Source organism: Leuresthes tenuis, unplaced genomic scaffold (assembly GCF_036924035.1).
Source record: "Leuresthes tenuis unplaced genomic scaffold, fLeuTen1.0.hap1 SCAF_14, whole genome shotgun sequence".
Lineage (NCBI taxonomy): Eukaryota > Metazoa > Chordata > Actinopteri > Atheriniformes > Atherinopsidae > Leuresthes > Leuresthes tenuis.
This window is the reverse complement of record NW_027325368.1, coordinates 13,055,583-13,082,604: the sequence shown is the minus strand read 5'-3', so window position 1 is coordinate 13,082,604 and position 27,022 is coordinate 13,055,583. Positions and strand designations below refer to the sequence as shown.

The window sequence follows — 27,022 nt, the reverse complement described above, 5'->3', positions numbered from 1 at the left end:
TGACTGGGAAGACGGAGGTCTGTGGGGCCCTGCTCAGCTTGTTGCCCTCCGCAATCCGGCCCTGAATAAGCAGCAGAAAATGGATAGATGGATGGATATCTACTGTTCTGTTTTCACAGGATCAGAAAACTGTTACCATATAAACTTACACTCTAACTTATCTCTTAAGACAGGGATCACAATGAGTAAAATATCTGTTCTGTTTCTTTTTTCATAATTGATCACATTCTGTCAAGTTTAATTTCAATGTGCAACTCTTAAACTGACATTTCTCAAAACACATTGATGCCACAAGGGGACCTTTACAAAGACACTGCTGTTACATGACATGAAATGGACAAACGTTATAGAGGGACAACAGAAGAGAGGAAGCAAACGCTCACTGACAGTGGGACAGAACGAGGATAGGGACAAACCGTTGCCACAAGAACGTCTCACAAGGAGGTCGTATTTTTTTTTTTTGCTTGTTTTCAATGAAAGGTTAAATTCGGTCAAAATGTTTTCCCATGATGAATGTTATATTTACAAAAGCAATTAGAAGCAGAGTCTATTTCCATTTTGTCCTCTAGTTTTAAAAGGTTTCTTAGTTGCATGTACTTAATATACTATATGATTAGTTTTCCACAACATGCATGATCGCTGCAGATTTATAACAGAAAAAAATAATATGAATAAGCAGGCAAACGTCTGCGAACAAGAAAAATTTTCACATTTATTTGATATCAAACAGGAGATGAATTAAATATCAGCTGATGATGGGCTCTTACAAAAGAAATAAAATGAACCTAATCAGTGCTGCAACAACTTTTCACTCTTCCCAACCATGTTCTTTTTTTTTCCTTCCTTTTTTTCTCTAAACAGTTAATAAATTAATTAGTGTCAGAGGATGAAACATGTCTGTAACGTCTGCAAAATTGGATTGACGTGAACATGTCTCAAACCTGACAATTTCTTTCAAGTAAAATAAATTACACAAGAATCCAATTCATTCCAAATCTGTGCATGGCCTGGTGTTAACAAATATACTACTGGCAAGAACTCATTATTCATGAAAGCAAAAGCACTCCACAAGCAGAGACGTGAGCATGGTTTCATATGGACTCTCAAAACTTTTTTTTTTTCATATTCAAAGATACTACAACAAGTCAAGTGTGAGAGGAAAAAGCACATTTCCACCATTTTGATTAACCTTGTCTGAAGAATCTTAACATTGAAAGGGCATAACTACTGAATTGTTGCCTTTTCTTTTTTTTTTTCTTTGTTTTACTTTTTACACTAGTGGTACAGCAAAATATATATTTTCTTCAGCTGTTACTTGGACAACAGTTAAATGTGCAATAGAGAAAATATAAGGCCTGAGTCTGAATTAGTGGTTTCTCAACTTTACGGTCCTGGCGATGTAGTGGAGCCAGACTGGTTCTAGTTCTGCACTTTCTTGACTAGAAAGACCCTGGTTCAGCAAAGTCTCCCAGGAACATGTCAGGAGTCTCATGGTTCCTTGCTTGGAGTGTTTTTTTTCTTCTTCTTCTTTTTTTTTCTTACTTGTTCTTTGATTTTTCTTTCAGTACAATGGAAATGCCAGACTTATCACTGAAACAGCAGCCCTGTGTTATTCTCTGCACCTCATTAGTCCAACAGCAGAGCTTCCACAACCCACATTTGTCTGGCCTTAGTCGGATGTGTTTTGTGTGTTAATCAGATCTGTGTGCAAAAGTCAGTCATTCATTCCTTTTCCCACCCAGCAACTTTTCCCTTCCTGTCCTAACAGGAAGAGCATGTGCAGCGGTTCACCAGCTCTCTTGACATCAGCCGAAAGCACCCATCTGTTAAAACCTGTGCAAAGAATGATGGCCTGCTCAGAGGCTGGTAATGAGTTGCATTTGTCCATCACTGGGCGTCTCTCCCTCCTGTGCACAATCTTCATTGTTGGGTGGGATGATGCACCCGTCACTGGTGCCTCGGTTTATGTGGTAGTAAGACAGCGACTGTGGCGCATCGCCGAGCTCAGGCATGCTTTTATGATACGCGTCCTCATTCTCGCTGTGAGATGAGGGGGAGAGCTCCTCCTCTGGCGGGTACGGCGAAGCTGAGGGCGAGGGAGAGTCTCTCAGATTTGGCATGCTGGTATATAGGGAGTCCCTGTTATTGTTCGGTGAGTGAGAGCCCGTGTCCTCCACTGCGGTAACAGTCTCGGAGCCATGGCCGTTCTGTCCCTCCAGGCGCCTGGGGGCCTTCTGGGCGCTGTAGAGCAAAGAGTGAGTCCTCTGGGGCAGGAGGGGAGCCTCCAGAACCTCCTTATGGTGGGGGTGCAAGAGCAGCTCCAGGGTGGTGTGGCCTCCTCTTCCACTTCCTCTTTGTGGGGATGAGGCCTCGGTGTGATCTGCCACAATGGCATCGTCCTCGCTGCCACTCCCACCCCCACCTTGGTCCACTGTCACCCTGGTCTGGAGAGGCAGGGCTCTGTCCCTCTCCCTTGGGGTGTTGCGGACTTTGGGAGCCCCACGGGGCCTTAGGTTGTTGTGAACAATCTCAGATATGATCATTTTCTCAAATGCGGCATCGTCCAGGTTGAGGCCCCCCAAGTCCCCTGGGGCTCGAACGCCCACGGCCTCATAGTCGTCGTCGCGCAGGGAGTAGCTGTTGTTGAAATTGCCGTTGAGGGGGAGGGTGTCCATGGCGCTGATGTCCCTGCTGTTGCTGAGAGAGTGCTGTCCTGAAAAAAAGGCAAAATGAGCAGGTGAGATATCATTTTTCAACTTTTGAAAGAACAAAACACACTCCACTACTTCACATATACTTGATACTGCTCAGGACACTTCATTCTTTTGCTCTTTGATCTCTAAGTGAATTTCAATTTTATACAAGTACAAAAATATCAAAGTTAAAAGGTGAACCCAATTAGTTTCCCGCCATGTCCGTCCTCATTATCTCACAATATTGTTAAAGCCAATGTAAGAGATTATCCTGAACAATATTGTAAAAATGAAAACAATATATGACACAAAAATTACAAAAACAAAATTGTACAGCAACATGTTGTAAAGAAGCTCATGACCGGGTAACAGCATATCGGCAGGAAAGGGTGGAGGATGTGAGTAAATTAAAAGATTAATACAAGCTGTGTTGTAACATTAACAATGAATAAAACATTCCACCTGTTAAAAGAAGGCAAGACAAAAGGGTAATGTCAAACACAGATGGCCAGCCACCTCTGTGCACTGGGGCCCCACAAGCAAGGCAACAACCCCCACAGACCACAACAGACAGGCACCATGCAATGACTCACTTTGCCACCACTCACATCAAGTGTGTCTGCTCAGGCTATCTGGCCTAAGAACAGCTGATTTGCAAAAAAAAAAAAAAAAAGTAAAACAGATGCTTTTTCAATTGCAGCAGAAACAACAAAATCACTGAAATAAGACAAAAGTGGAAGCTTGTAACATCCAGCCTGGATTCAGTTGATCTAACTTGGAAGGTCCTCGTAATTAACTATAATTTAGTCCATGTTTGCTCCAATTGTTGTGGTGAATGGAGGATGAAATTATGTGTTTACAAGTTTGAGATCTGAAAGCTAAATCAAGGACAACTGAATCCAGGACTCTGCAGGTGAAAAGGCTCAGCAGCAAGCACAGTGTTCTTTTTAACTCTTCCAGATAACACCACATACACCTTTTTTTCCCCCCATCGTGTTTCGATTTTATGTTAACAAAATACACACACACACACGCATACTTAAAGTAAATTACTTCATCTCGAGTAGCCCTATAACTAAGCTGGAGCATAGCAGGATAAAAGTGAGAGGGACTACTTTAATTTGATGAGGATTTTTGAGTGTGTAAATGAAGGGGTAATATTGTTTAGAGCGAGGCTGGAATTGCTGCAGGTTTTTTTTTTGCCCACACACAAAAAAAGGAAGACTGTAGTGTTAAGGTTTTAAACAAACATGTCAAAAAAATGAATGATAATCAAAAAAAAAAAAAAAGAGTTTTCTTTTAAAGAGTAAGAAGGGCAAAGGGAACAAAAGGACAGTGCATGGTAAGATGGTGCTGGTGAAGGGATTATCAAACACTTCTCTGGATAAGACCCGACTTCCAAATTTGCATTAGTTTATGTGCAGGCTGTGATTTTACTGCCAACAGGTATTGTCTACCGGGAGAGAGGGAAATGATGTGAACAGAATTCAACTGGACATGGCGACAGCTGCACTCTGGGAACTGTTCCAGCAAAGATTCATCCAAGATGTTCCCCCTTCCAATTTTACTGCATCAGATGAACATCTGCAGAGTATTACTTGGTATTAATACACTTATAATAGAAGACAGTCTCATCCTTTTGCAGGAGCTAAATGTAATGACTATAGCAGGCGAACTTTAGAATAAGCTTGTGTTAAAGTTGACAGTCTCTTTACACGTATTTCATACTTGGCTGGTGATCTTCACAGCAGGTTTTTGCATTTGTGTGTCACAATGCTGTTGCTCTCCTCAAACTACTTTCCACATGTTTAATCCCCGAATTTCTAGTTTCCCTGTTTGTCACTGCATTTCCATTTGCTTTTTAATAAGTATGTGTAGTATTTTCTCTGGTATGCCTGTGTGTGAACATCACTAACTACAGCAGTTCGCCTCAGGGGGAGAAAAAGTGTTTTCACAGGTAAAGGAGAGGTTTCGACTCACACTGAAAAAATACCTGCTAATTAAATATTCCTCTTTTTATCTGTCTCCTGTGCTACAGTGTTAACATGCAATTATTCAACACTGATTAAGCAAATAAACCTTTTAAGGCACTGAGCACACAGTGTTGTGAGTCTGATCGGCTCGGCTGTTGCTCAGCTCAACCTAATAAAACTAGATAAATAAATAAAATCGGAGAACCTCTTTGATTTTCTGTGCAGACGCTGTTTTGTTCCAGCCCTGCTTCATTATATCTAAGCATGAAGTGCTTGCATTGTGCTGTGAGCTGGCTCACAGCACAAAACAACACAGCGATGACTGAAGATGGTTACCCGCTGTATCCACTGCCATTTTTGTGTATCCCTTTTATCATCAAATGCCTGTGAATACCTGAAGCCTGTAACTCTGCTCACGTTACGTCATGTTCTTCTGTTTTTCTCCTTTGACTCGGTTTATTTTGCCCTGTGAGCGAGGAACTAGGTCGCAATAAACACAGTAAAGTGCCTTTCAGACTTGATTAACTGTGAACATTTCAACATGTTTTTACTTCATCACGGCACTTTATACAGGGGGATGATAAATATTAACATGTAGGGTTTGTATTTAACAGAAAGGCATTCCCATACGGCTGCCAGACTAGACAAGAAAAACATTTATGATTATCTGTGTTTATGAAACCTTTGTAGATTCCAGCCACTAAAAAAATACAGAGAAGACAGAAATGAGGAAGAACAAATGTTAAATCTTGTGTTACTATTCTCAAAAATGTCGTTCATGCCATGTCACAGCCACAATCTCAACAGGTTATGTTCATAATAAATCCAGTAATGGAATAGTTAAACATTTTGAGACGTATTTTCTTCCTGGCAGAGATGTAGATGAGAAGAAGACTGATATCACTCTCAATATATGTCTGCTTGATTTGAAGCTGGAGCCAAGAGAGGGTTATCTTAAAACAGCATAAAGACTGGAGGCAGGGATAAGCTGTTAACCTGACTGTGTCAGAAAATCCAGCGGCAACCATCTTAATTTATCTGATTTATTATATGCACAAGTACTTATGTATATATATCTTAATTTAGTGTTTGTGGTGGATCCAGTGTAGGAATTTTTCTTGGCAAAGAAAGACTGGTAACTGTTTTTTCTGCTGGTTGCCTGGGAACTGTTCCGATCCAAGAGGTAGACTGGCAGATATCCTGCCTTAAAATGGCAAGATGTTTTTTTTTTTTCTGTGCAGATTAAACAAATGAGATATAAAGTGTTAATTAGTGTGCTTTTAAGGTGCTGATTGGCAGATTTTGTTATTTGTTTGCCATTAAACTCCACAACCTGTTGTTTTTACACAATCAAGATAAGAACAGTTAATTATTGAGCTTCAGAAATGCTGTGGACTTTGTTAACAGAGTCAGGCTAGCTATGTCCCTCTGTTTTCACTCTCCATGCTAAGCTAAGCTTTCCCATTGGTAGTAGCTTTGTATTTAACAAACTGGATATGAGAGTGGTTACAATCTTTCTCTCCTCTAAAAAGCAAACATGCATACTTCTCAAAATGCTGCACGTGTGCTTTAAAACAACCAGAGATCTGTGCAAGAGAAATGGTGGTGGGTGGAATGTGCACCTGGGGAGTGAAAGGCCGGTGGAGAGGGGGTGTTGCACACCACCGTTTCTGCCAGCAGGTTGTTATAAGGGTTAGTGTCGTGGGTTCGAAGGAGAGGGTTAGTTAGGAGGTAGTTGCCAGTCATCCCTGAAATAACAGGAAGAGAGACAGAAAGGGAGAAAATTAGGAAGTGAAAAACAGTAGAGGATGAGAGCTCAGGGTTCTGTGTTTCACGGTTTGTGGTGGTGCGCTGGGCAGCTGTCGACATAAACAACCACTGATGGTCGCCGTCTAGAATTCCACACCCCTAAAGATTTATGACCAATGCTCCGTCTGCCTTCTATTATGGACAAAGCAGCCTTAGAAATGTTGGTCAACGTGTGCCATTATTCAAACAGTCTGCTGATGTAACTGACAAACAATATCACAGCGACAAGTGTTGACCAAAGAACAGCAACACAATCAGCTGCAGTGTTTATCTGTAACAAATTCATCCAAACAAATTCATCCAGTTGAGAAAGTAGACAAAACATGCCTGAGTGGCCTGCCACGAATAACGCAGTATTCACATCAACCTCAGCATGTTTGCGTAAGCCCTTGAGAATATAATAACTATGCTCAGTTATTTGGACGGATCTATGAGAAACTCTGCTCATGCATACATATTAAAAGAAAAAAAAAATAAAATCTAAACAAATCCAAAACTACAGCCAAATCCGTATTGGCACAGTGTGAGCTTCATGATGCTGGGATCATTCCCAAAACCTGCTCTGACCTCTACCTGACTTTGCTCATTTCCCTCCCCTCAGTCCAACCTGACAGTCACTCTGGGATGGAGATGATTTAGATGGCCGTTGCTCGGTCATTCTCTCCGGTCAGGGTCGTTACAGGAACTCAAGTTCTCATCTATAACATTTTACACGCCACTTATTATTTCAGCTCTAATCTATCTATGTGTTTCTACTTTTAGATGATCCAAGCAAGCATCAAACTTCCAGAATGTCTTAGTGGCATTTAATGCTATTTTCTTTATTGCTGATCACTGAGAGCAAAATAACAGAAAACTCCCCAGCCTCTACAGAGCCGTGTAGCCTGCATCCATTGAAGTGTTTATTGTGAATTCAGAGCTTCATCACAAAGAGAATAGAGCATGTGTCTCGTCTCTTGCCGATGGAGGCGATGGTTGCTTACCCTGGTTGAGAGTGGAGGAGCTGTTTATGTCGCCTGAGATGAAGGAGGACTCCGACTGCTTTCTCACAGTGTCGTTCCACATCCGCCTGATGCGGCTCTGTGTTGAGAAAAAAGCAGCCACTGATCAGGACTCAACAAGGTGCTGTTGTTTTTCCAAGGCTTTTGGCCCTGAGGACTGAGTGTCTGTGCAGGTTTGTGATTCAAGCCTATGCCTGTATACAAGACACAGCTAACTCGCTGTCTGATGACATGTTTGTGCTACAAAGCCTCACATTTGCTACTGAGCCTTCTGCTACCAGAAATGGATGCGCTGAGAATCTTACAGTTTGTAATTTGAGAAATTGCCATGTGCAGCTCTTTTTTTTCCTCTCAACAGAAAGAGCAGAAGCAGCCACCAAATTCCCAGTGGTGCTTCTAAGATAGATCTCATAAAGTCATCTGAGCAGATATTAAAAGAGGCATGTACAGATCGTTCAGTGCAACATTTCACTGCTGTTGGACACAAACCTTGTCTGTCCAAAATAGTTACTTTTCAGGAAATTTCTGGAAACAAAGAAAACTAGGGAGGCAATTACTGACTGGGCGATTATTCTCTAATGTCCATAGCACTGAGAGATTTCAATTTGTTTCTTGTCAGAAAAGCCACAGATATTCACAAACAAGAAATGAACAGTCTACATTTGTTGACAACATTACAAAGGCACTTTATTTTATTCCTGTTTTTTTTTTTAATACATTTTGCTATATTCATTTTCTAATTATAGTAACTTTATTACAACTTCCTGATACATGAAAATTGAGCTGGAGCCTCTCTCAACATTACAATTTGAAGCCTTAAATGCAACACCAAACATTGAACATCAGTGTCATTTTTATTTGAAAGTCCAACCTTTGTGTTTATTTGGATCCTTTGGGAAAATAAACACAGAATTTGGCCTCTAAGAATACTAATATTTTTTAAAAAATGTGAAAAGATAAAGGTGGTGATGTTCTGCGTTTTCTTTTGTCACATTACTGGAAAGACCAAAACTAAGGGTGAGTTACCTCGCGTTTCATTGCTTTTAAATTTCCGTTGCCTGACAGAGGCTCTTAGCCTGAAGGCCATTTGCACATGGCGTCATAAATCTTTAATAACAAGTGAGAAATAGAAAATCATCTTTGAGAAAATAGCAAAAACACTTGAAAGTTAAACTCTGAGTTGGATTCCATCTTTTCATTGGGTTTGTTGAGACTGATATCTTCAGACTTTTCAAAGACGTAAAAAAGATTAAGAAAAATTTTGTTTTATTGCAGAGAGCTCTATAAAACTAACAAACGTAATTAATTAAGATTGACTTGCAGACCCTACGCCTCCCTCCATTTTCACTTGTGGTTTTCTAAAGCCAAAGCCATGATTTATTTGATTGCTGCCGGTGTACCTGTGTAGCAGAGGAGTAGCGGGCCGTGGACCGAGAAGTGGCGGCCTTGGCTGAGCTGTGGGAACCCTCAGGTGGTAGTGCTCCACAACACTGGGACTGACGGAAACATTTGCTGTACTCTTTCCGAACCTGCAAAATAGCAAAAGGTCAGGACAGACTGAGCACATGACACATCAGCCGACTCATGAGAGCTGCAAATCCCAAATCTGTATCAAATGCCAGCCGTTTAAATAACGCAACTGAAAAGACGGAGATAACAGACAATGTATAACATAATGCAATATCATAGCTAGGATATAATTCGACATGTGCGTTGCCAGATTTGAACGTGAAAAAAAATGCATCAGTGAAGTTTTGTTTTTTATATAAATGATCAACAATAAAACTTAGAATGAGAGAGAAATAGGCATTCTTGGATGTGTTCTATTTATATTTTATCAAAGAGGAGCTGCCAAAAAAAAGTTCAAATGATCAGTTATTCTCTTTCTTGTTTTGTGTGACTATTAGTCTGGCTTTAGTATCATGTCAGACAAAAAAAAAAAGCAACACACTCAACTACACCTGAGTAGCTGGAAAAATCAGTATTTGTGCTTACAAGGTAACTTCACAAAAAATATCCATATAATAAGACATTATGGTTACTACCACTTTTTCGAAGAGGATGTTTTTCTTTGTTGAACCAACAGTCTTAAAACTAAAGAAAAATCTATTTAAGGACAGATTTAAAAGTTTTGCTTGATAAAAGACGTCTCATTGACTTGGTTTTCAACATGTTATGAATCACGCAGGACAATCTTACTTTTTTCTGGAGGAGGCAGTGAAAGATGAAGATGAACATCCCTTGTAGAGTGTTGAAAATGGTAAAGAGGTAAGCCATCACAATGGAGGATTCATTGAGGAAGAAGAAGCCAAAGGACCATGTAAGCCCCATAAGACAAAGCAGCGCAAATGCTCCCAACACCCATGACCTGTAAAAGAACACGGAGACCGATGTTAACAAGTAAAAGAGGAAAAGAGCTCTCAGTTGCATCTTTGTTTGGCGCTTATGTTTCACTACTCCTGGATGGCGCCTTTAAAAAAAAAAAGAAAGAAACATCCTCATTATTTTTCTAGCTTTTGTACAATTTACACCTGTGTATGAATGCTGGTGCAGAGTTTTGGAATGAATTTGAGTCAAACATTTTCTCTTCCTCAGAGTTGCTGGAAGAGAAGACCGTACGCAGCAAGTTTTTCTTTTTCGTGCCTTCCAGGAAAGCCTTGACGATACAACTTAACAGTCAGGTTAAGTGACAAAGACTGTATCGTTACTGATGCACAAGGGAGAAGTGAGTCATCCCAAGAGAAATACAGTGAGCCCAGAGAGGAGACTAGAAATGGTCCATGAACATGTCGCTGAGAGAGGAACCAAAGAAAAATAATCAAGCCTGATTAGACTTGCTGTCTTTTTGCTTGTGCTTGTGACAAAAAAACAAACATACACACACAAAAAATACAACAAATCTAACCAAATACTTATCCTTTTTTTCTTTTTTTACTTCCCACTTTAGTTCCCACATTTAAAACAGAAACTACACGCATGGTTGATTTGAGACACTAATTGATGACAGTTAATGAGTTCTAAGTGCTTGTTATAATGTGTAAAAGCTAAAATCCACAAATATGGTATTGCTATGAGCTAAAAACAAACCTGAAAGCCCATTAAATTATGTTTTTTTTGTTTTGTTTTTTGTATTTATTTATTTTTTTTGTTTGGACTTAAACCAGAGTAGCTGCCTTAAAATCAAACGCCCACATAGCATATGCTGGCATGCCGTCAAACATATTGTTGAACAAGGCTCTAGGCTCTAAAATGGTCAGGGACTTGTTGTTTTATCAACCAAATGCAGCCCACTTAGCGTGAGAAGGATGGGGAGCTTTTTTGTGTTTTAAACATCTTGAAAACTACAAGGCATGTGGATTGGATCCATCCTCCATATAAAGTATGATAGCATAGGAGCAGAAAAGTCTAAGAAGGTCAGAAAAGCAGTTATGAAGAAATAAAACAGGCAATATACCCATGTGTAGTGCAAACACTGATATCATAAAATGAGCTAAAAAGGCACCTCTGATAGACTGAAATAAAACCTAAGAGGGAAAACTGTTGGTCTGGTTGGAAAATCAAATAAATGTGTAGGTCAAACGCAGCTTTTAAAATTATAGCAGGAGGGCAAAAGCAGTGACAGTGCATATTATTTTTCTTCTCTCACATAACTGACTCCCCCGCCCCTTTCAGCGTGCATACACACACAGTCTCACAGCAAGTAACAACAGACCGGTCTCTTAATCTCCTAGAGTGACACCCCTCACCTGATACCCCCCAGCCTGGATGAGTCGGGTTTCATGGAGGTGGAATGCTTCACCATCTTGTACATCGTCACCACCAGGAAGATGACATTGACCTGTCAAAACAGATGTGCATCATGGTTAAGAGACTGCACTTAGGAAGGCATCCAGTTCCTTGTGCCAGAAGTGCAGAGGACGGTATTCAGATCCTTTACTTATGTACAAGAACTATTGACACCCTAAAAATACACAATAACTAAAATTCTTGCATTTAATCATTAAATCATTAATCAAAAGTGTTTAAGCATAGAAAAAAAAAGAAAGAATGTTACATGTGATTACTACACTTTTACATAACTAAATCTTTATCATTGCATTATCTTCCAAGCCTTTCGGAGTATGTACTGCTTAGTCGGTTGTGTTATTGGCTCTACAGTGAGCAACACCACACATACCTTTAGTGAGAGGACTAAGAAAATTTAATGTTTCTGTGCTGATCATGAAGCACATTGATTTTCAGAGGAAAAACACAACAAAAAAACTTGTGAGGTTATCGCTTTAGTCATCCTCTCACACCTCCAAGCTTGAACATAAGCTACCTTCAGCGTTTTCCTCTGTTCTCGTGTTTGTCATTACAGTCGATTCTGAGTGCAATTACACAAGATGAGAATGTACATGCAATAAAACCCAAACAGATTTGCCACGCCACGGCCAAAAGCCCCAGAAACATTGAGAGGAAAGCATGCCATATTTTAGAGGCAAGTTTTACTGAGGCCAGGAAAAACATTTAGGTGATTGAAGCCATACATCCAGAAAGGTTTCCATGCTCTCAGGATGTCTCACTCTAAGCACTGCAGGGCCCATAGCCACAAAGGGGAAGGTGGGAGGCAGGGGGGAGGAGGGGGGCTTCAATTTGGCCCGCTACCACATTTAACCGTTCAAATGTACTTCTGTAAATATTCAATGAAAAACCAAAGTATATGTGCTTTTTATTTGTTGCGCTAATGAAAACTTCAGTTCCATTTGTGCTCCAAGCACGCATTTTTTAAAGGTGTAACAAATCTTCTGTACATGAATGAAAATGGAAACAATGATTTTGCAAGTTAACGCATCCTAATGATCAATGTGGAATGCTCTCAGTTTCTAAAATACTTTCCTTTCAATTTTTCATTCACTTGTAGGCAGTGAGATACAGATTATTATCCGACGTGGATGCATATTGTAAAACTACAAGGCAATAGAGAACAATCTTTAATTGGAAAGAAAAGAGTTCAGCAGATCTAAACCAGCAACAGAAAGGAGAAAGATGGCAAAATAAGGAGTGGCTAAGAAGACAGAAGCTTTTAGATCAGAGTTCTGTCTACCAGCCACTGGGGCCAATTTATGTCCGCATGAATCGAGCGGCTGGAGATGCATTTAACACGGCCTTAAGTGATGACACAGATCCAATGAGACAGACAGACGGACGGACAGTGAGGTGAGAAGCTAGGAGGCACTCTGCAGAAAACTGAGGCATATGGACTTCCCCCACATGCTGGATCTCTAAGGGGCTGTTCTCTACAGTTAAAACGCATAATATAAAGCGCATAAAACCAGTGCTGTCAATGCAGCTCTTCCTCAGGTTTAGTATGTTTTTACAGCTATTGGATAGATTTACATGTGTGAAACCATATGGATATGCTTTGTGCATTCGTTCAGGCCTGTGTTCATGCAACTTCTGCGTCTTGTCTATGTGTGTTGAGAACACCCTGCACTCCGCATGAAATATTAAGAGGTGAAGATGGAGATGTCCATTTGCTCGGATTGGCTGCCGATGTGTCATGATCCTCAGCAGGGCTATGAGCTGTGGTAATGGTTGCCGGGCCCACCCACTCATTACTTCCATGTTCACCCCCCACCAATATCTCCCTTGTTTTCCCACTGAGCAAATGACCTTCATGCTTGAAACGATTTCTCCTCTTGATTGCGGGATGGGAGTATTCTCTAGATGTACAGAGAGGAGCAAACAGCTCTAAGTTGTTGCTGCTCAACACTTCTGATTTCAGAGGATTTCATAGCTGAGTGGACACTGATGTCCTTGTGTCAGCTATAATGGGACCACTTTTCTTTCATGCAAATTGATCTGAGAAAGCAGAGCTAAGAGGTTGCCAGCACACAGAGAAAAAAAAAATCTATAAAGTGTTTTTAAGGCTTCTTCTTGAGCGAAAATGCATATTCATGCACAAATTTAAAACTTACCACTATTATGAAGGTTACAGGTCCAATAAAGCTCCAGATGAAATGGTTATCCACCCTCAACCAGCATCTACAGGATACAGAAGGTAATATTCAGCTCAATAAATCATCTGGATGCCAAAACAAACTTGTGTCTAATCGATCAGGGCCCTGCAGAGCAAGCTGGATGATAGGTTACAGAAAAATAATAGCGACTCTTCTGACCGCAGAGAAGAAAACCCGACCTTAAGGGAGTGTTGGCTTTGTGCCATGAGAAGCTGCAGTGTAAAAGGGCAGTGGTTATTGGACTCATGACTTCACAGTCTGCAAATGTGAGATGCCTGTGTGTACCTAAGACTGCACAGTAAACAAATAATATCAGACAGTTTACGAATGAACTGCACCTCGGTCTGTATCTATCAAGAAACAGAAATTAAGTGGAGACCTATGCAGTGAACAAAGAGTTTGAAAAAGGTAGTTTATTCAAGCCCCATAAATTAGTGGATTGCAGTCTTACAAATCATAAAGCTTGCTGCTTGGATATAGACCAGCAGAGAAGTGCATAAACTTTTTACTGACAAGAGCAGCAATTATCCACATGCAAAGAATAAAAAAACTGGCAAGTCAATATAGCAGGCCAGCACATTCATTAATGCTGCTGCTGTGCTCACAGGCTCCTCTTTTAGCAATGACAAGCTGTAAATTTGCCAAGGGGCAGAGGTGGATTACTCTTTGTGATATATCTATCATTAGCACAAAACATACTCTGCATGCCGTGTGGGTGCGTCTCAATGGAGATAGTCATGATTTTCATCTCAATCTTTTAAAATAGAAAAAAAAAAATGCTACACTTACGCCCGCTGTGTGCCATAGCTTCTGTAGTCGATGGCTGCTGAGATGCCCACCACAACAGCTGGGATGAGATACCCAGAGATGTAGTAATACTTCCTGCGTGAGAACTCGCTCTCAAACACCTCGACTAGCATGAGGTACAGCTGCACGCCCTCCAAACACATCCAGGTGAATGCAGCCAGGAAGCAGAAATGGAGGACCCCCGCAATGACCGAGCACACCAGCTGACGGGAAAACACACAGAAGTTACACTCAAGAAAACAAGAATGCTAAAAGTAGGTTGCTTTGTTTTGTTTTCCCCCTTTTGTTTCACACTTAACAGTGACTGTATCTGAAACAACACTGAATATTTCAGGAAGAGTTTTAAAGTTTAACGTCAATTACAGGAACAAAGGAAAAGGAATACCACGTCTACATCTATCAAATAGAGATAAATACACCACACAAATATTCATGTAGCTTTGTGAAATCTATCCAAAAAAACACAGATGTAAACTTAGATATTTATGCCTGTTTCAGTGCCCCCCAGTAGCTAATAATTTTATTTATTCATATTCAAAATGATCAGGATACATGCTAAAACAAGATGTAAATGTAAAGATCATGTTTGAATAACATCATTGTCCAGGATCAAACGAGATTACAGCATTTTTGAAAATGCACATCTGGAAAAGTTAAGGCCACATGGATTGCAAACACTCATTTGAGAATAGAGGATGCATCTTCCTGCCATAAATAGTAAAGATCCCATGGGTCCCATTTTCCACAGAAACAAATAATATAGGAAACACTGATTATTATGATGAATGTACTGCAGTCAATATCTGTAGTTGATAAAATGGGGCAGACATTCCAAGTTGATTTTATTCTAACTTTAATACCTTTTTAAGTGGTTCATTACTTCAAAGGCAAATTGAGGGAGAAATTTCAGCATATAAAGGTTAATCACTTCCGATGTGACTAAGATCTAAGACTAAGAGCCTCTGCGGTATGATTTCTACTGTACCTTTGGTTCTGTCATGTTGATGCCCACGAGAAAAAGAAGCTCGCCGATGAAGAGGTTGAGGCAGATGTTTTTGTGGATGGTGTTGCGGTCACTTTGCAGACCTCTGAAGAAGCAGAAGGTGAAGAGGCTGATGGCCAGGCAAACTAGAGACACGGCTATGCCCATCCTGGTAATGACGGTAAGAAGAACCTCATGCATGCTCCCCTCCCTCTGCAGAGACACACGCACAAAAAAGAGCTGACCTTCACATTTGCACTCGTCATTATCATGGGTGGCATTTAAGCACATAATGGTTCCAGCTATACTTGAGGTGTAGACCCTGGCCTAATGGAAACATTCAAGTATATTATGAAAAGAGAGACTCTCAACTCTTCTGTCACAGTCTTTCTGGAAAAATAACCAGATGGCCTTTTAAATGCTATAACAATCGTTGCTTCTCACTGGCCACCATAAAAACTCACTACTTCCTTATATGAAGGTAATAGTGTTTTTGTCATGAAATAAAAGAACAAACTGTGTTTTACCGTTCAACAATACTGGAGGAATTGCAACAAAAATGCAGATTTTTTTTTCCTTTCGTAAATGTTCAATGTGTTTTGATGTTCAGATGGGCAGCCTTCACAGACCGTGAAGCCTGAATTCAATCTGACTGAACTTCACGTCATTGGGCCCTCATACCGATCGTGTTCAGTCATCATTTTATGCAGCACGTGTTGCAGAAAGTGACATCAGAAGAAAAACTGCCTCAAAGAGCAGCAACCATGTGCGTATTGGTGTTGAATCATGCAGTGTTTCAGAAGATCTAAAGCTGAGTGTGTTTCACGATGCAGACTTGGCCAGATGAAATATCACTCAAAGACATGGTGGCCTGAGACCGAGGCAATTCCTCCCGTGATATTTGTAATTTTATTGAGGGCAGGAGTTACAGCTAAGGTGATGTGTTGGGGGATTGCTGTGGGGTTGAGCCCTGCATCTGGGCTCTGGTTTCGTACTGTGGTTAAGGTTGAGGTTAAGACAGATGACAGGCACAGAGTTCAGGAATTGGAACGTATTATTAAAAAAACCACAAACTTATCCCCTACATTTATTACTGGCATGGTCCTTGCCACACATATTATTTATCTTGTAATTGGATTGTAATTGCATTTTGCGACCAAATGGTTCCAGCACCACTTCAAGACAGTGTAAAAACACAAGTTAAAACCGAGGTTCTGCTGTTTCCAATGAACACATGCATGGAGGAAGGATATTAGACATGTACTACAGGTGAAACATAATTACTTCTGATAATGCTGTGCCACTTCCTATCCTGATCCATTGTCTCACTCTTTCAAAATGACAGCCTACTGCCTTTTCTCCACCACTGTACCCTGGCTTACCTTCTCCTCCACCTATAATCTAATTCTCTCCTCTGAAATGCCACTCTTGCTCTAGTTGTATGTGCTCAAATCGTTCAGTGGGATAGGAGAAAGAACAATAAATTGAGAGTTGAAAAATAGCCCATAAAAACCACAGAGTGAGGACCACTTACCACATTTCCCCGATGAGCCATGAGGATAGCAAAGTTTGTCAAGTGACTGCAGGAGCAAGTGGTGTGGCTCTTATTGGTTTCCAGCAGTTTGCAGCCCTGAGTGGACCAGTATCCCATCATGCTTCGTTCTGAGTAATTCCAGAAAGAGCAGTTGGGGTTGTAGTAGTGCTCCTTCTGCAAGTTAAACAAGACAGAGAAAAATAATCAGTTCTAACTTCCAGCTGCAAACCCTGAACATACACTGCAGTGTGCCTGAATGTACACAAGTATCTTGTAAAATGTTTTTACCCTCACCAATAAGTTAAAAGATGTCAGTGCTATGTGTATATTATGTTTACACTCTCTTTGACTGCTTGACATGTTATTTTGTGTGCAGTTCAAATCCATTTAAATATAACTGATTGCTGGAGATGAAAAAGATCAAAAGAAAAAAAAAGAAGAAAGAAAATGGAATCTTATTATAGGGAAGTGTGAGGTTACTATGGCAATTTTCAAGCTCAAGGCAAAACACAAAACAACAACTCCTCTCTACATGTCTGATCAGCGCAAATCACCACCCGTAAAACAGTAAAATAGCTATTTTTTTTACATAACTTTTCTCCAACAAAAACACTTTGAAAGTGATGGATTTTCCCCTCACTCTAATAGACAGTGAAATCACTTTAGTATTTTTCACATTCTAGCTCTGCAGTGTGGTCTAGGAGACTCTCAGGAGGAGACTTACATCCAGGTGCTCCAGTGTGAAGATCACAGGGTCGGCTACAAACACACGGCTGGACTCCTTTGTAATAGAGGCCGACAGGATGTGGGAGTTGACGGTGAGGGAGAGGTTGTGTTTGTTCAGGTCCCCCATTCCCCTCAATGTAGCGTTCTCTGTGCTCAGGAACTGACCCAGGTGTTTGTAGAGCACGAATACCAGCTTGGCCACACCTGCAACCAAAGGTAAGTAAAGTAAGTTAATTCACAATTATGCATGTATTCATTCAGTCAAGTTTGGTATGCATGGTAAAGACACAACATCGCCTGACTTTGCAGGATTAAATCAACATCACAAAACCACAGATTCGGATTTCTGTGAGTTGCTGTGCTAGCAGTGGATGATCCAATCAATGTATTGTTTACAACACAATTTGTTCATTTTCATGGTAGATTGCTTTTGTTCAAGTTATTGTATCAACTCATTGATCAAGTTTTCTGATCTTTGCATTTTTCATGTTTTAGCTTAAATTCCTGTTTTATTCTTAAACTATTCCATCCTCATGTATTCTGTTTAGTTTTAGCTGCTGGTCCTTGCTTCACTCCAGGTTTCAAGTACTGATTGTATTAGTACCTGCAGTACTTACTGTTCAGTGCTTTGTTCTCATCTCTGTTATCCTTAGGGTGTATTATTCCTCATGCAGATTTGTTCCTGACATGGTCTGCACTGTGTTGTGGCTTTCTGTCACCTTTAGTTTTGTTAAATGAAAGTAATTTTTTTTAGCTGCCTGTCTTCTGAGTCTCATTTACCATAACTTTGGACATTTAAAAGACAAAAAATGTGAACTAAGCCTAAAAAAGAAAAGAAAGTGATAACTGATATAAATCTGTTAGAACTATTATCTCAGAAGAATACTCTTTGCAAAAATTATGACTATAATCTCAGTGGAATATTCATGGCTCTTTTTGGTCTTTCTTGTAAATTTTCTCTTTTAGAAAGTACAAGTTATTTCTTGTGTCAACCTCCTTCCCCCCTTTTTAAAACGAACTTGTCAGAGCCTTAACATGTTGTGGTAAAATTGCATTATTGCAACAAAAATATAAAAGACATCCCAGCGAGCTCTGTTTTTGTATTTTGGTTTAATTTTTACCATGATAAAATACTTTCTTTTCCTCGTTTTAATAAAAGAGTCTAAGTCTAAAATTCTCAGAGTACATCCAAAAATATTCCTGAATAATCCAAGTTAATGACGTTTAATGTACTTTATGATCCGTGAAATTATTAGGTCTTATTATAAGGTTCCTTTGTGAGCTTTAAATATGTTGGTTGTCAGGTGCTTAAAGCTTGGATTGAATTAATAATCACCAGTCATATCTGAGAGCTCTATTTATCCTCTGAAGAGCCAATTATACTTGGCTGCCGATGCCCACAAGGACAACTGCAGGTACAATCGACACACAGTTGTTCTTTTTGTAGTGCCTGCAAGTCCATTTGGGGATCGTGTTTCATATCTACACAGTAGATCAGCATATACACGCTATAAACTCTACAATCAGTCACATGTTCGCAACAACTTGCCATGCCAGTCATTTGAATGAAGTCTTGGCTCACCATCTCATAACAACATGTAAGCCAGGAAGACTTTACTGAACATGCAAGGTGACACCTTTCTAATAAGCCAACTTCCCAAATGTCTCACTTTTTCTTCTGGCACAGTTAAAACTGTTCTTGATATGTGAAATTACAGTGAGATATCTACACATATTAATTAAATGAAAGATGGAAAGAAGGATGTTTCCACAGCTGTTTCTCTTACCATTTTTGCTGTTGACTTTAACAGTGTTGGAGGAGAGCTGAAGAGTCGCTCCACCCTTGCTTGTCTGTGGAAATCTGAAGTCTTGCACCTGGCCATCAGTGCTTAATACATATACATCCAACACTGAGACAGAGTAGAAGACAAGGTAAGGTAAAAAAGAGAGATATTTCACCCACAGACAACATATTAAATGCTTTACACAGTGTTAAACAGAGCTCTACCGTTAGTGCCCAGTGGCGTGTCTGTAAAGACTCAATGTTCATTGTAACAGTCAAATCTTATTGGCAAGATCCCATAGGGTGTCATTTACTTCATGTCACTGTTGGCTGGCATTGTCAAAGCTTCGGAGGGAAGTGCAAAGGAAAAAGTAACGACAAGAGCAGCAATGGAGGATGATTGAATGCAAGCACGCAGCCTACTGCAGCATGAATGTCAAATATTCATAGGATCAAACATATCATTGAGCTTTTACTCTTTCTTTCCCTTGTGGGTTCAGATAACTCAGGGCTCGATGAGCAAATCTCTGAAAATCCTCCAAATTCCTGAAGCCCCTCTCACTGGTATGCCAGCTGCCGGGTGTTGCTCTCTTTGATGTGTGAAATTACTGAGGGGTCAGGAGAACATACGTATCAGCACACTTCCTCCTCAGAATTGGCCTTACTTCCGCACATAGATGGGTTCTGACAGATGGAGATGAAGGAATTGTTCTCTATTTTCTATTTCCATCAGTCTAACTTTCAGCTCCCTCTTTGTCTCCCTTTCCCCTCTTTTTGTCCTTGATTCTCACCTGTAGAAGCCATTTGGGTCTCAAAAAACTGCTAATTTGAAAAAAAAAACAAAAAACATTTTCAGTTCTTTCAGCTCTGCAAGGGAGTTCAGGTAAACTGTTCTCTGCTGCTGTGTTTTCCTTCATGTGGGTGCATTTATACGCATTCACTGAAATGTTATCTTTATTGTGCAGATAAGCACAATGAGCTGTGTCCAAATGCAGTGATTAAATAGTCAGTATACTTAACGTATTAATCAGTGCTTTTTGTAAAGACAGAACCAGTTGTTATCAGCTTAGCTAACTGCTACTTAATAGGAATGGCTTGAAGAGAGCAGATAGAGTGCAGTGTGAATGACGCAGTGCCATTCAATTCATTTCTTTGTTTTCCCCCAGAGGTCTGGACAGTTCATCTCACAGCACACGTTCAATGAGGTGATTTTACAATGAAAGATTAAAAATCAATGAGATACAAGACAAAAAAAGGTGAGTAACGAAGCATAACCATAGCAACAAAGAGCTACGAGTAGAAACATGACAGTTCCCGGCACAAAGCTGACTGAAATGAATGAAATTGCGACACTAATAGGCTGCCTGTCAGAACTAATTTGCTCTTCTGTTTTTTGTGCTTGTGTTTTAAGTCAAATCTTATATGGTGACGTCTCCCTTATCAGATTTGACTATTTTAAACTATATTCTCGACCAAAGAAGCTGCCTGTATATAAAAGAAGAAAAAAGTCACCCATAGAGTCCAGACGAATACAAAAAAAACCCCATTATCATCAAGAAACGTGACTGACAGTTATGCACATGTGGTTATCTCTGTTTTACATGAACTTACTGATATTCTCTGCAGGCACTTTTACAATCGCAGGTTCAATCAGGTTTTCTGCAAGGACAAACGCCCCTTCCTCCAGGGTATCCAGGAGCATTGTGGCAGCATGCGTTTGTTCTGTGGAATTCATGTCTTTCCAGGATTTCAGCGCTTCCGGCCTCAGGAGGTTGTCAACAGTGTCCACGATTGCCTGTATCCATGGAGACAAGTGAAATGTCAGCTTGCTGTCCCTCCCATCATAACTCGAGTTCAATAACAACGTGCTGGGGAGTGTGAAGAAAATGATAAAAACGACATGAATGGCCAACAGTGACGGTAATAAAAACTGAGACTGATATATCAAGATCACTCTGACTGAAGATATGAGGCTTCATCCATGCTAGATAAAATAATAATGACGATCAAAGATTTAGTGGGTATTATTTAATATTCTCCTTTATAAAAAAAAATAGTTCAAACCTAAAGAATTCTCATGTGAACTAACTTCTTTTATTGAAGACCACATCCCTTCGCCAAATGAAGCTGCCTACAATACTGCATCCACAATTCTTAATTTTTGAGCAAATGTTTTCCAAAAGAAGAACTTCATGAATAAAGTTAACTTTTTACGAGACAATACTCTTGTTTCCAAAACAGGATCTCCAGATTCTATTTCCCTGCAGGAAAAGGGGCATTATGATGAAATCCATGTCCAAAGTAGTAGTCTAGGTCAAAATGGGGTGGGGGTGGGGGGGTGGGGGATTTCTGATTGTTTTCAAAGCCAATCCTTTAATTTCCTGCTTTCTGATAAGCTCTAAGTAAGCAAAACATTCCACCAAACCCACACAAGTATCATATGTTGATAAAACAAGAGTTTCCTTTGACCCTGGCTGGGTAAGTTCATGACTCTGGACAGGCAAAATTAAGAAACAACATAACTAACTTCATGAAATCCTACAAAAACAGACAGTTGCACAACAATCTGGAGCAGCCCTTGGTATGAATGACAATTTAACCATAGGTGCCATTAACCACAGCACGACCCACCACAATAATGGTAATTAACCACAACAAACCCTTTTCCATGCACCAATTAGTCACAGCTGTGATTATCCAAAACACTAATTGACCTGTGTAAGGATTATCCATATGCCTGAACTAAAAAGAAAGTGGATCAACCAGGGCTTGCATCGATATTTGATTAACTGCAACAGTTAACCGCAAGGCTCATGGTAACCACAGCAATATGACTGTGTCCAGACACAAGAGGTTGGTCTTTATAGCTCAGATTTAATCACAAAAATCAATCTTGGTGGCCCTGACTTTGCAGACAACTGAAACTTGTGAATTGTGACGATGACAACAGTAACTGTGTGTTTGCTGTCTATGTGTATAAGAGAGAAGGGGAAAGGGCAGAGGTTATTACAAAGTTGGAGGTTGTACAACTGGACATACACTAAATGTCTCCCTCCCCACATCCACAGGTAAATCTTCCACAAAAGAGCCATAAAATTTAATAAAAAAATTTTAAAAAACTCTCACTAATTCGTGTTGCAAAGACTAAACGCATGTTCTGACTGAGTCTGCTTCAATTCTCGTCTGGGTGGAGGTCAGTTTAGAAACCACAAGAGATGGGGGTGCAACTGGGCTGCCTCCGTGGCTGATTATAGCTGCGGAAACATATGGTGAGAGCTCACTGAACAGGCCAGTCAACATTTGAGTTTCTCCAACTTCAAGAGTGTGAAAGACAGTGATTCTGCTGAAAAACATCACCGGCAGTTTGTGTCGCTGCTGTGCAACACAAAAATCTAGGAAATCGGTGTAAATTCTCAAGTTTAGGAAATATTTGTGTATATGCTGTGGCTCCTCATATCTGCATATCAAACATTTATCTAAAAATAAGTCTATAGTATCAAAGTGATACGGTAATAATTTGCTGTACATCAGTGGATACACTTGAAAAAGAAACTTTGAATAGCTAATTCAGAATACTCTTAATGGTGCAGATGCAGGCAGGTGGGCCACTACCTGATTTGAGCTGTTACATGATGTGAGACTTGCCAACACAAGCAGTATAGATGAACTTAGAACAATAAAAACTTGATACTTGTTGTGCATTGGCATTAAATATAATTTTAATAGGCATTTCTAATCACCGTTGTACCAAAACAACCTTCTTAAAAGCAACAACTACTAAAGATGAAAATAAAATATGAGATTTAAAGCATGTTTAAAACAATGGTTGTGTAATGGCATGTGTCCAGCCTACAGAGGTGGGCTTTTTATATATGTCTCGGGTGTTTGAATGAAGTGATTGTCCTCTTTATCATAGTGGAATTTGCGTGGTGCAGAATTATACATATTCGGAGGAAATCCAAGAGACTGAAACACTAATTAAAAGACGTCAAGACATCTGCACACACACAAAGCTCAGAAAAGTGGATACCTAGTATGTGCATAAGATCAACTCACAGTAAGTGAATTCAATTTCAAATAGAAATCAGAAAGATATCCAATTATTCATGTTTGTAACAAACCAAATCGTAAAGAAAACAGTTTAAGAATTACGCAAGTTACAGGGAATTTTGTACATCAATATACAATGGCATCTAAATTTGGTAAGGGACTAGGGGATGTTTAGTTCACTCTAGGGTATGAGCAAATCTTATCTGAGCATACAGCTCTCACACAGGGCAGTGACTCACATCAGGTAGTGACAATGTGCATGTAGAAAATGCACACTAGGCACAGTTGTCAATTTCATGTGAGGAGAGGTCCTCATAGCTTGACATATGACATATGGTTTATTACACAGGCCCACCTGGGAGGACGTCGTTGGAAACTCTCTCAGCAACTTTTTTCAAAAAAATACTTTCTGGGTGATTGGGTTCTACCAGTCAGATCGACAATGACCAATGGCACAACCAGTTGGTAAAATCAAGCAGGGAAAGGGAGCTAAAGTTGCAACAAGAACAGCCCACACAGTCATTTTGCTTTCCAGAAATACTCCAGTTGTGATATAACTGGTGTTTTAGTGAACATCTTTAGCATCTGCTCTCAGCTGTCATTCCTAAAACCCACTCATTGCTGCCAGTGTAGAATCCCCGTGCCTTGGCAACAAAAAGATCATTTAAAGCCTGACAAGATGGATACTCTGATTAGTGTGATCTTGCGAATATCATCTTGCAAGCTAAATACCCACAATGTTAGACTTTGAAACACTCTGGGCAAAAAAAAAAAAAGTTAGAGCAAAGTAACCGTGATACATTCGAGGTACCATGAGGGCACCACACTTTGTGTTGAGGAGGACTAAAGGACCAGCGGACAAACAATCCCATGTGACACTAGCGCTGCACAACATAAGGTTTCTAAATGAGAGGGCAAATTCGTAACCTTTTTCGCTCAGCACAAAGAGACCTCAAGTAAAAACAACCTCAACTTACACCCCCATGAGCCACTGTGTAATATATTTGTATTATTCTGTGCAAGGCATTCTTTCCTCTGTGTTTATATCATGTTCTTGTCTTTCAGTAGAGCCTACCAGAGAAAATAAACTCTACCACAGCAGTGAAAAAGTAAAAAATCCAACTGAAACACAAACATATTAATAGGCTCAGAAATTAATCCCTCAGATGAAACACAACTGCAGCTTGAGAGGAGAATTTTTTTTTTCTTGCAATGGCGACAGAGGAGACTAGAGATTGTATGTAAGCAAGTGACAATTGAGCACAATGCCACTTTGATCACACTCCTGGCTGACGGGGAGGTGCAATTACGACCGTGGGAAGGCAATTATTCACACAACGTAAAAAGAGCCAACGAGAGTGATGGAGAGAGTGAAATAGTGGGGGAGGGAGACAAGGAGGAGAGAGAAAAAAATGACAGAAAGATGTGCAAGTGATTGGACGCTGAGGAGGAAATAAATGGGACAAAAACGGAGTGATATTGATGGAGGCATCCACAGATGGACAGAATGACAGGAGAGCAGACAACAGAGACAGATGACGAAGCAGCTATATTTTACAGGCAGGTCACCTGACACACAGACAAACCAAAGACACAGAGACAGACAATGCTGCATGCTGAGAGTCAGACATCAGGGACTGGAGTAAAAAAAAAAAAAAAAAAGCAACATGAAAAGCCTGGCAGTTATACCTTCATGTACGCTCGGCATGTCTTCTCTCTTTTTTGAAGCTTTTCCACACAACAAGAAGATCAAGCATAAAAGACAGATTGTAGAGAGAGGTGGTAAGAGAAAAGGAAACATTAAATCATGCCGCTTAGCATCAATTACAGAATTAATGAAAAGAAGGAAATGCACAGGTCTGTGAACTATAACCTTAAATGATGCGATAGCTCTAAAAGCTTCCAGAGGGAAGTTAACGACATTTGAATCCTAACTACTAATATGGATCACATACTAGTGAGAGGAAGAGATGAGAAAGGCACAGAGTAGGAGGGAAAAATGCTGAGACCAGATTCTGATGCTCCCTATTAGTGATGCTTTAAAACACACCGCGAAGATAAACAACATGAGATGAGGTCATTTTGTATTTCATGTCATGGAGAGAATATTTTAATGCTAGTTCTTTTTATAACCCTTTGTTCATCTATTGGCATTAACTAAGACACCATCTCCTCCAAACTGAGTCAAACCGTAGAAAATTATACGCTGCAGCTATGACAGAACTGGAAAAAAGAGATTAAATGTTCTTTTTATCCAGACCTCCACATCAGAAAACAGCTAAAAAAACATGCAAAACACACCAAAAATGTTTCTTCAACAGAATATATTTTCTACCACGGACTCTTCATTTTTATAGGGGAGAAAAGGCTGCATTGAATGTACAGGACTGCATCATGGTTTAGGGAAGACACTTTCTAAGGACACATTATTTTTACATGTAAATATTTTCAAACCCATCATTTAGTTGTTCAGATGTGGAGTATTTATCTTCTATTGACTTTTATTTGTTTTCGAAAGGCGTTGAAATAAACTAGCAGACTTCTGGAGCCTGCTTAAATCTATCTTAATAAGTGTTAATTGTGATTAAAAGATGAATGCGTTCTACTGAAGAGGAGGAAAATGTGTCCATAATCAGGCCAGGGGAATGGGAAAACCTTATGGTAGCCCTGAGGTGTAAAACACAACATTTGAATCAGAAAAATAGAAAACTAAATCAATTTCAGAAAGCGCAACATTAAAACAAAAAACACCATTTCATAAAACACAATGAAAAATTTTGGAAAATTTCTAATTCACTTTATGCACTTATACTTTGAATGTTTCTTGCAATCTTTAGCTTTGAACTGTCTTAGTCTGTACCATATTATCACAGGAATTTTGACTTAAGCAGATTTTTCTATGTACTGCAAAAGCAGTACTATAACCCAGAATTCTTAAAAACTTCAGTCAAGGTGAAAATATTTAAAAACCCTGGTTACATTTACCTACATTTACTCATGTAGCTCTTTGCCCTGCGATGTTATCTCTTTTGCATATGTGCCAATCTCTTATTTGCTAACATGGCAGCGGTGGTGCCGTTAATCCCAGAGCTAACCTTGTTGCCAGGACTTTTTACATGTATTCGCATAAATATACAGTTACTTGCTGAATATACTCAGGAACAGAGACATCAGAATATTTTACTGAGGAATCCCCTGCGTCATTCAACACAGACCAGTTGCCATGACCCAGATTTTGGACAAGGCACGATCAGATCTCTAAGTGGAAAAACGACAGAGAATGAAGTAGTTGTTACTCCAGAAAGGAGAAAGAATTTTCTCTAATTTCTTTGAGTGAGCTGCTTCATCTGGACATTGAAGGGAAGACAAGTGGGATGAGATCACTTGTCAGCGCTGTCAGAAAAGTTGCCGCACACTAAAATTATTCAGCAGATGAGGAGAGATCACATATATGACAGCAAACACCTGTGGATTTCAGTACAATTGGTTTGGACAATAACAACGCAGGAATGTTCCACTTGAACCGTGTCACTGTGGAACTTGTGTTGTTCTGGTCGTGTTAGCTGTTTTGTTGGCTGTGTTGAGGGAAAACTACTGTTTGTCAAACGCCCATTTTGTGTGTACCTTACTGGTTTCTGCAAAGTCCTTAACAACCTTTTTTG

At 39.9% G+C, this 27,022-nt stretch overlaps 1 protein-coding gene across 9 annotated transcripts in view; it reads right to left on the bottom strand.

Moving 5' to 3' along the window:
• Positions 1–263: 263 nt before the first annotated feature.
• The window catches only part of LOC140268375 (adhesion G protein-coupled receptor L2-like), an 82,199-nt gene continuing 55,440 nt past the window's right edge, over positions 264–27,022 (bottom strand). The window contains exons 9-23 of one of the 9 annotated variants that reach the window (XM_072363199.1): positions 25,050–25,088; positions 20,922–21,105; positions 19,315–19,437; positions 17,526–17,731; positions 16,802–16,975; positions 15,271–15,480; positions 14,268–14,488; positions 13,437–13,503; positions 11,223–11,314; positions 9,676–9,844; positions 8,877–9,005; positions 7,459–7,555; positions 6,289–6,414; positions 3,302–3,340; positions 2,625–2,713 (exon numbers count right to left, since the gene is read on the bottom strand). In XM_072363199.1, coding sequence (XP_072219300.1) covers positions 3,303–3,340; positions 6,289–6,414; positions 7,459–7,555; positions 8,877–9,005; positions 9,676–9,844; positions 11,223–11,314; positions 13,437–13,503; positions 14,268–14,488; positions 15,271–15,480; positions 16,802–16,975; positions 17,526–17,731; positions 19,315–19,437; positions 20,922–21,105; positions 25,050–25,088 — 1,875 coding nt within the window. In that variant the 3' untranslated portion in view covers positions 2,625–2,713; position 3,302. Of the gene's footprint in view, positions 2,714–3,286; positions 3,341–6,288; positions 6,415–7,458; positions 7,556–8,876; positions 9,006–9,675; positions 9,845–11,222; positions 11,315–13,436; positions 13,504–14,267; positions 14,489–15,270; positions 15,481–16,801; positions 16,976–17,525; positions 17,732–19,314; positions 19,438–20,921; positions 21,106–25,049; positions 25,089–27,022 lie in introns of all 9 variants that reach the window. The other 8 variants (XM_072363200.1, XM_072363194.1, XM_072363198.1 and 5 more) reach the window with 8 other exon arrangements.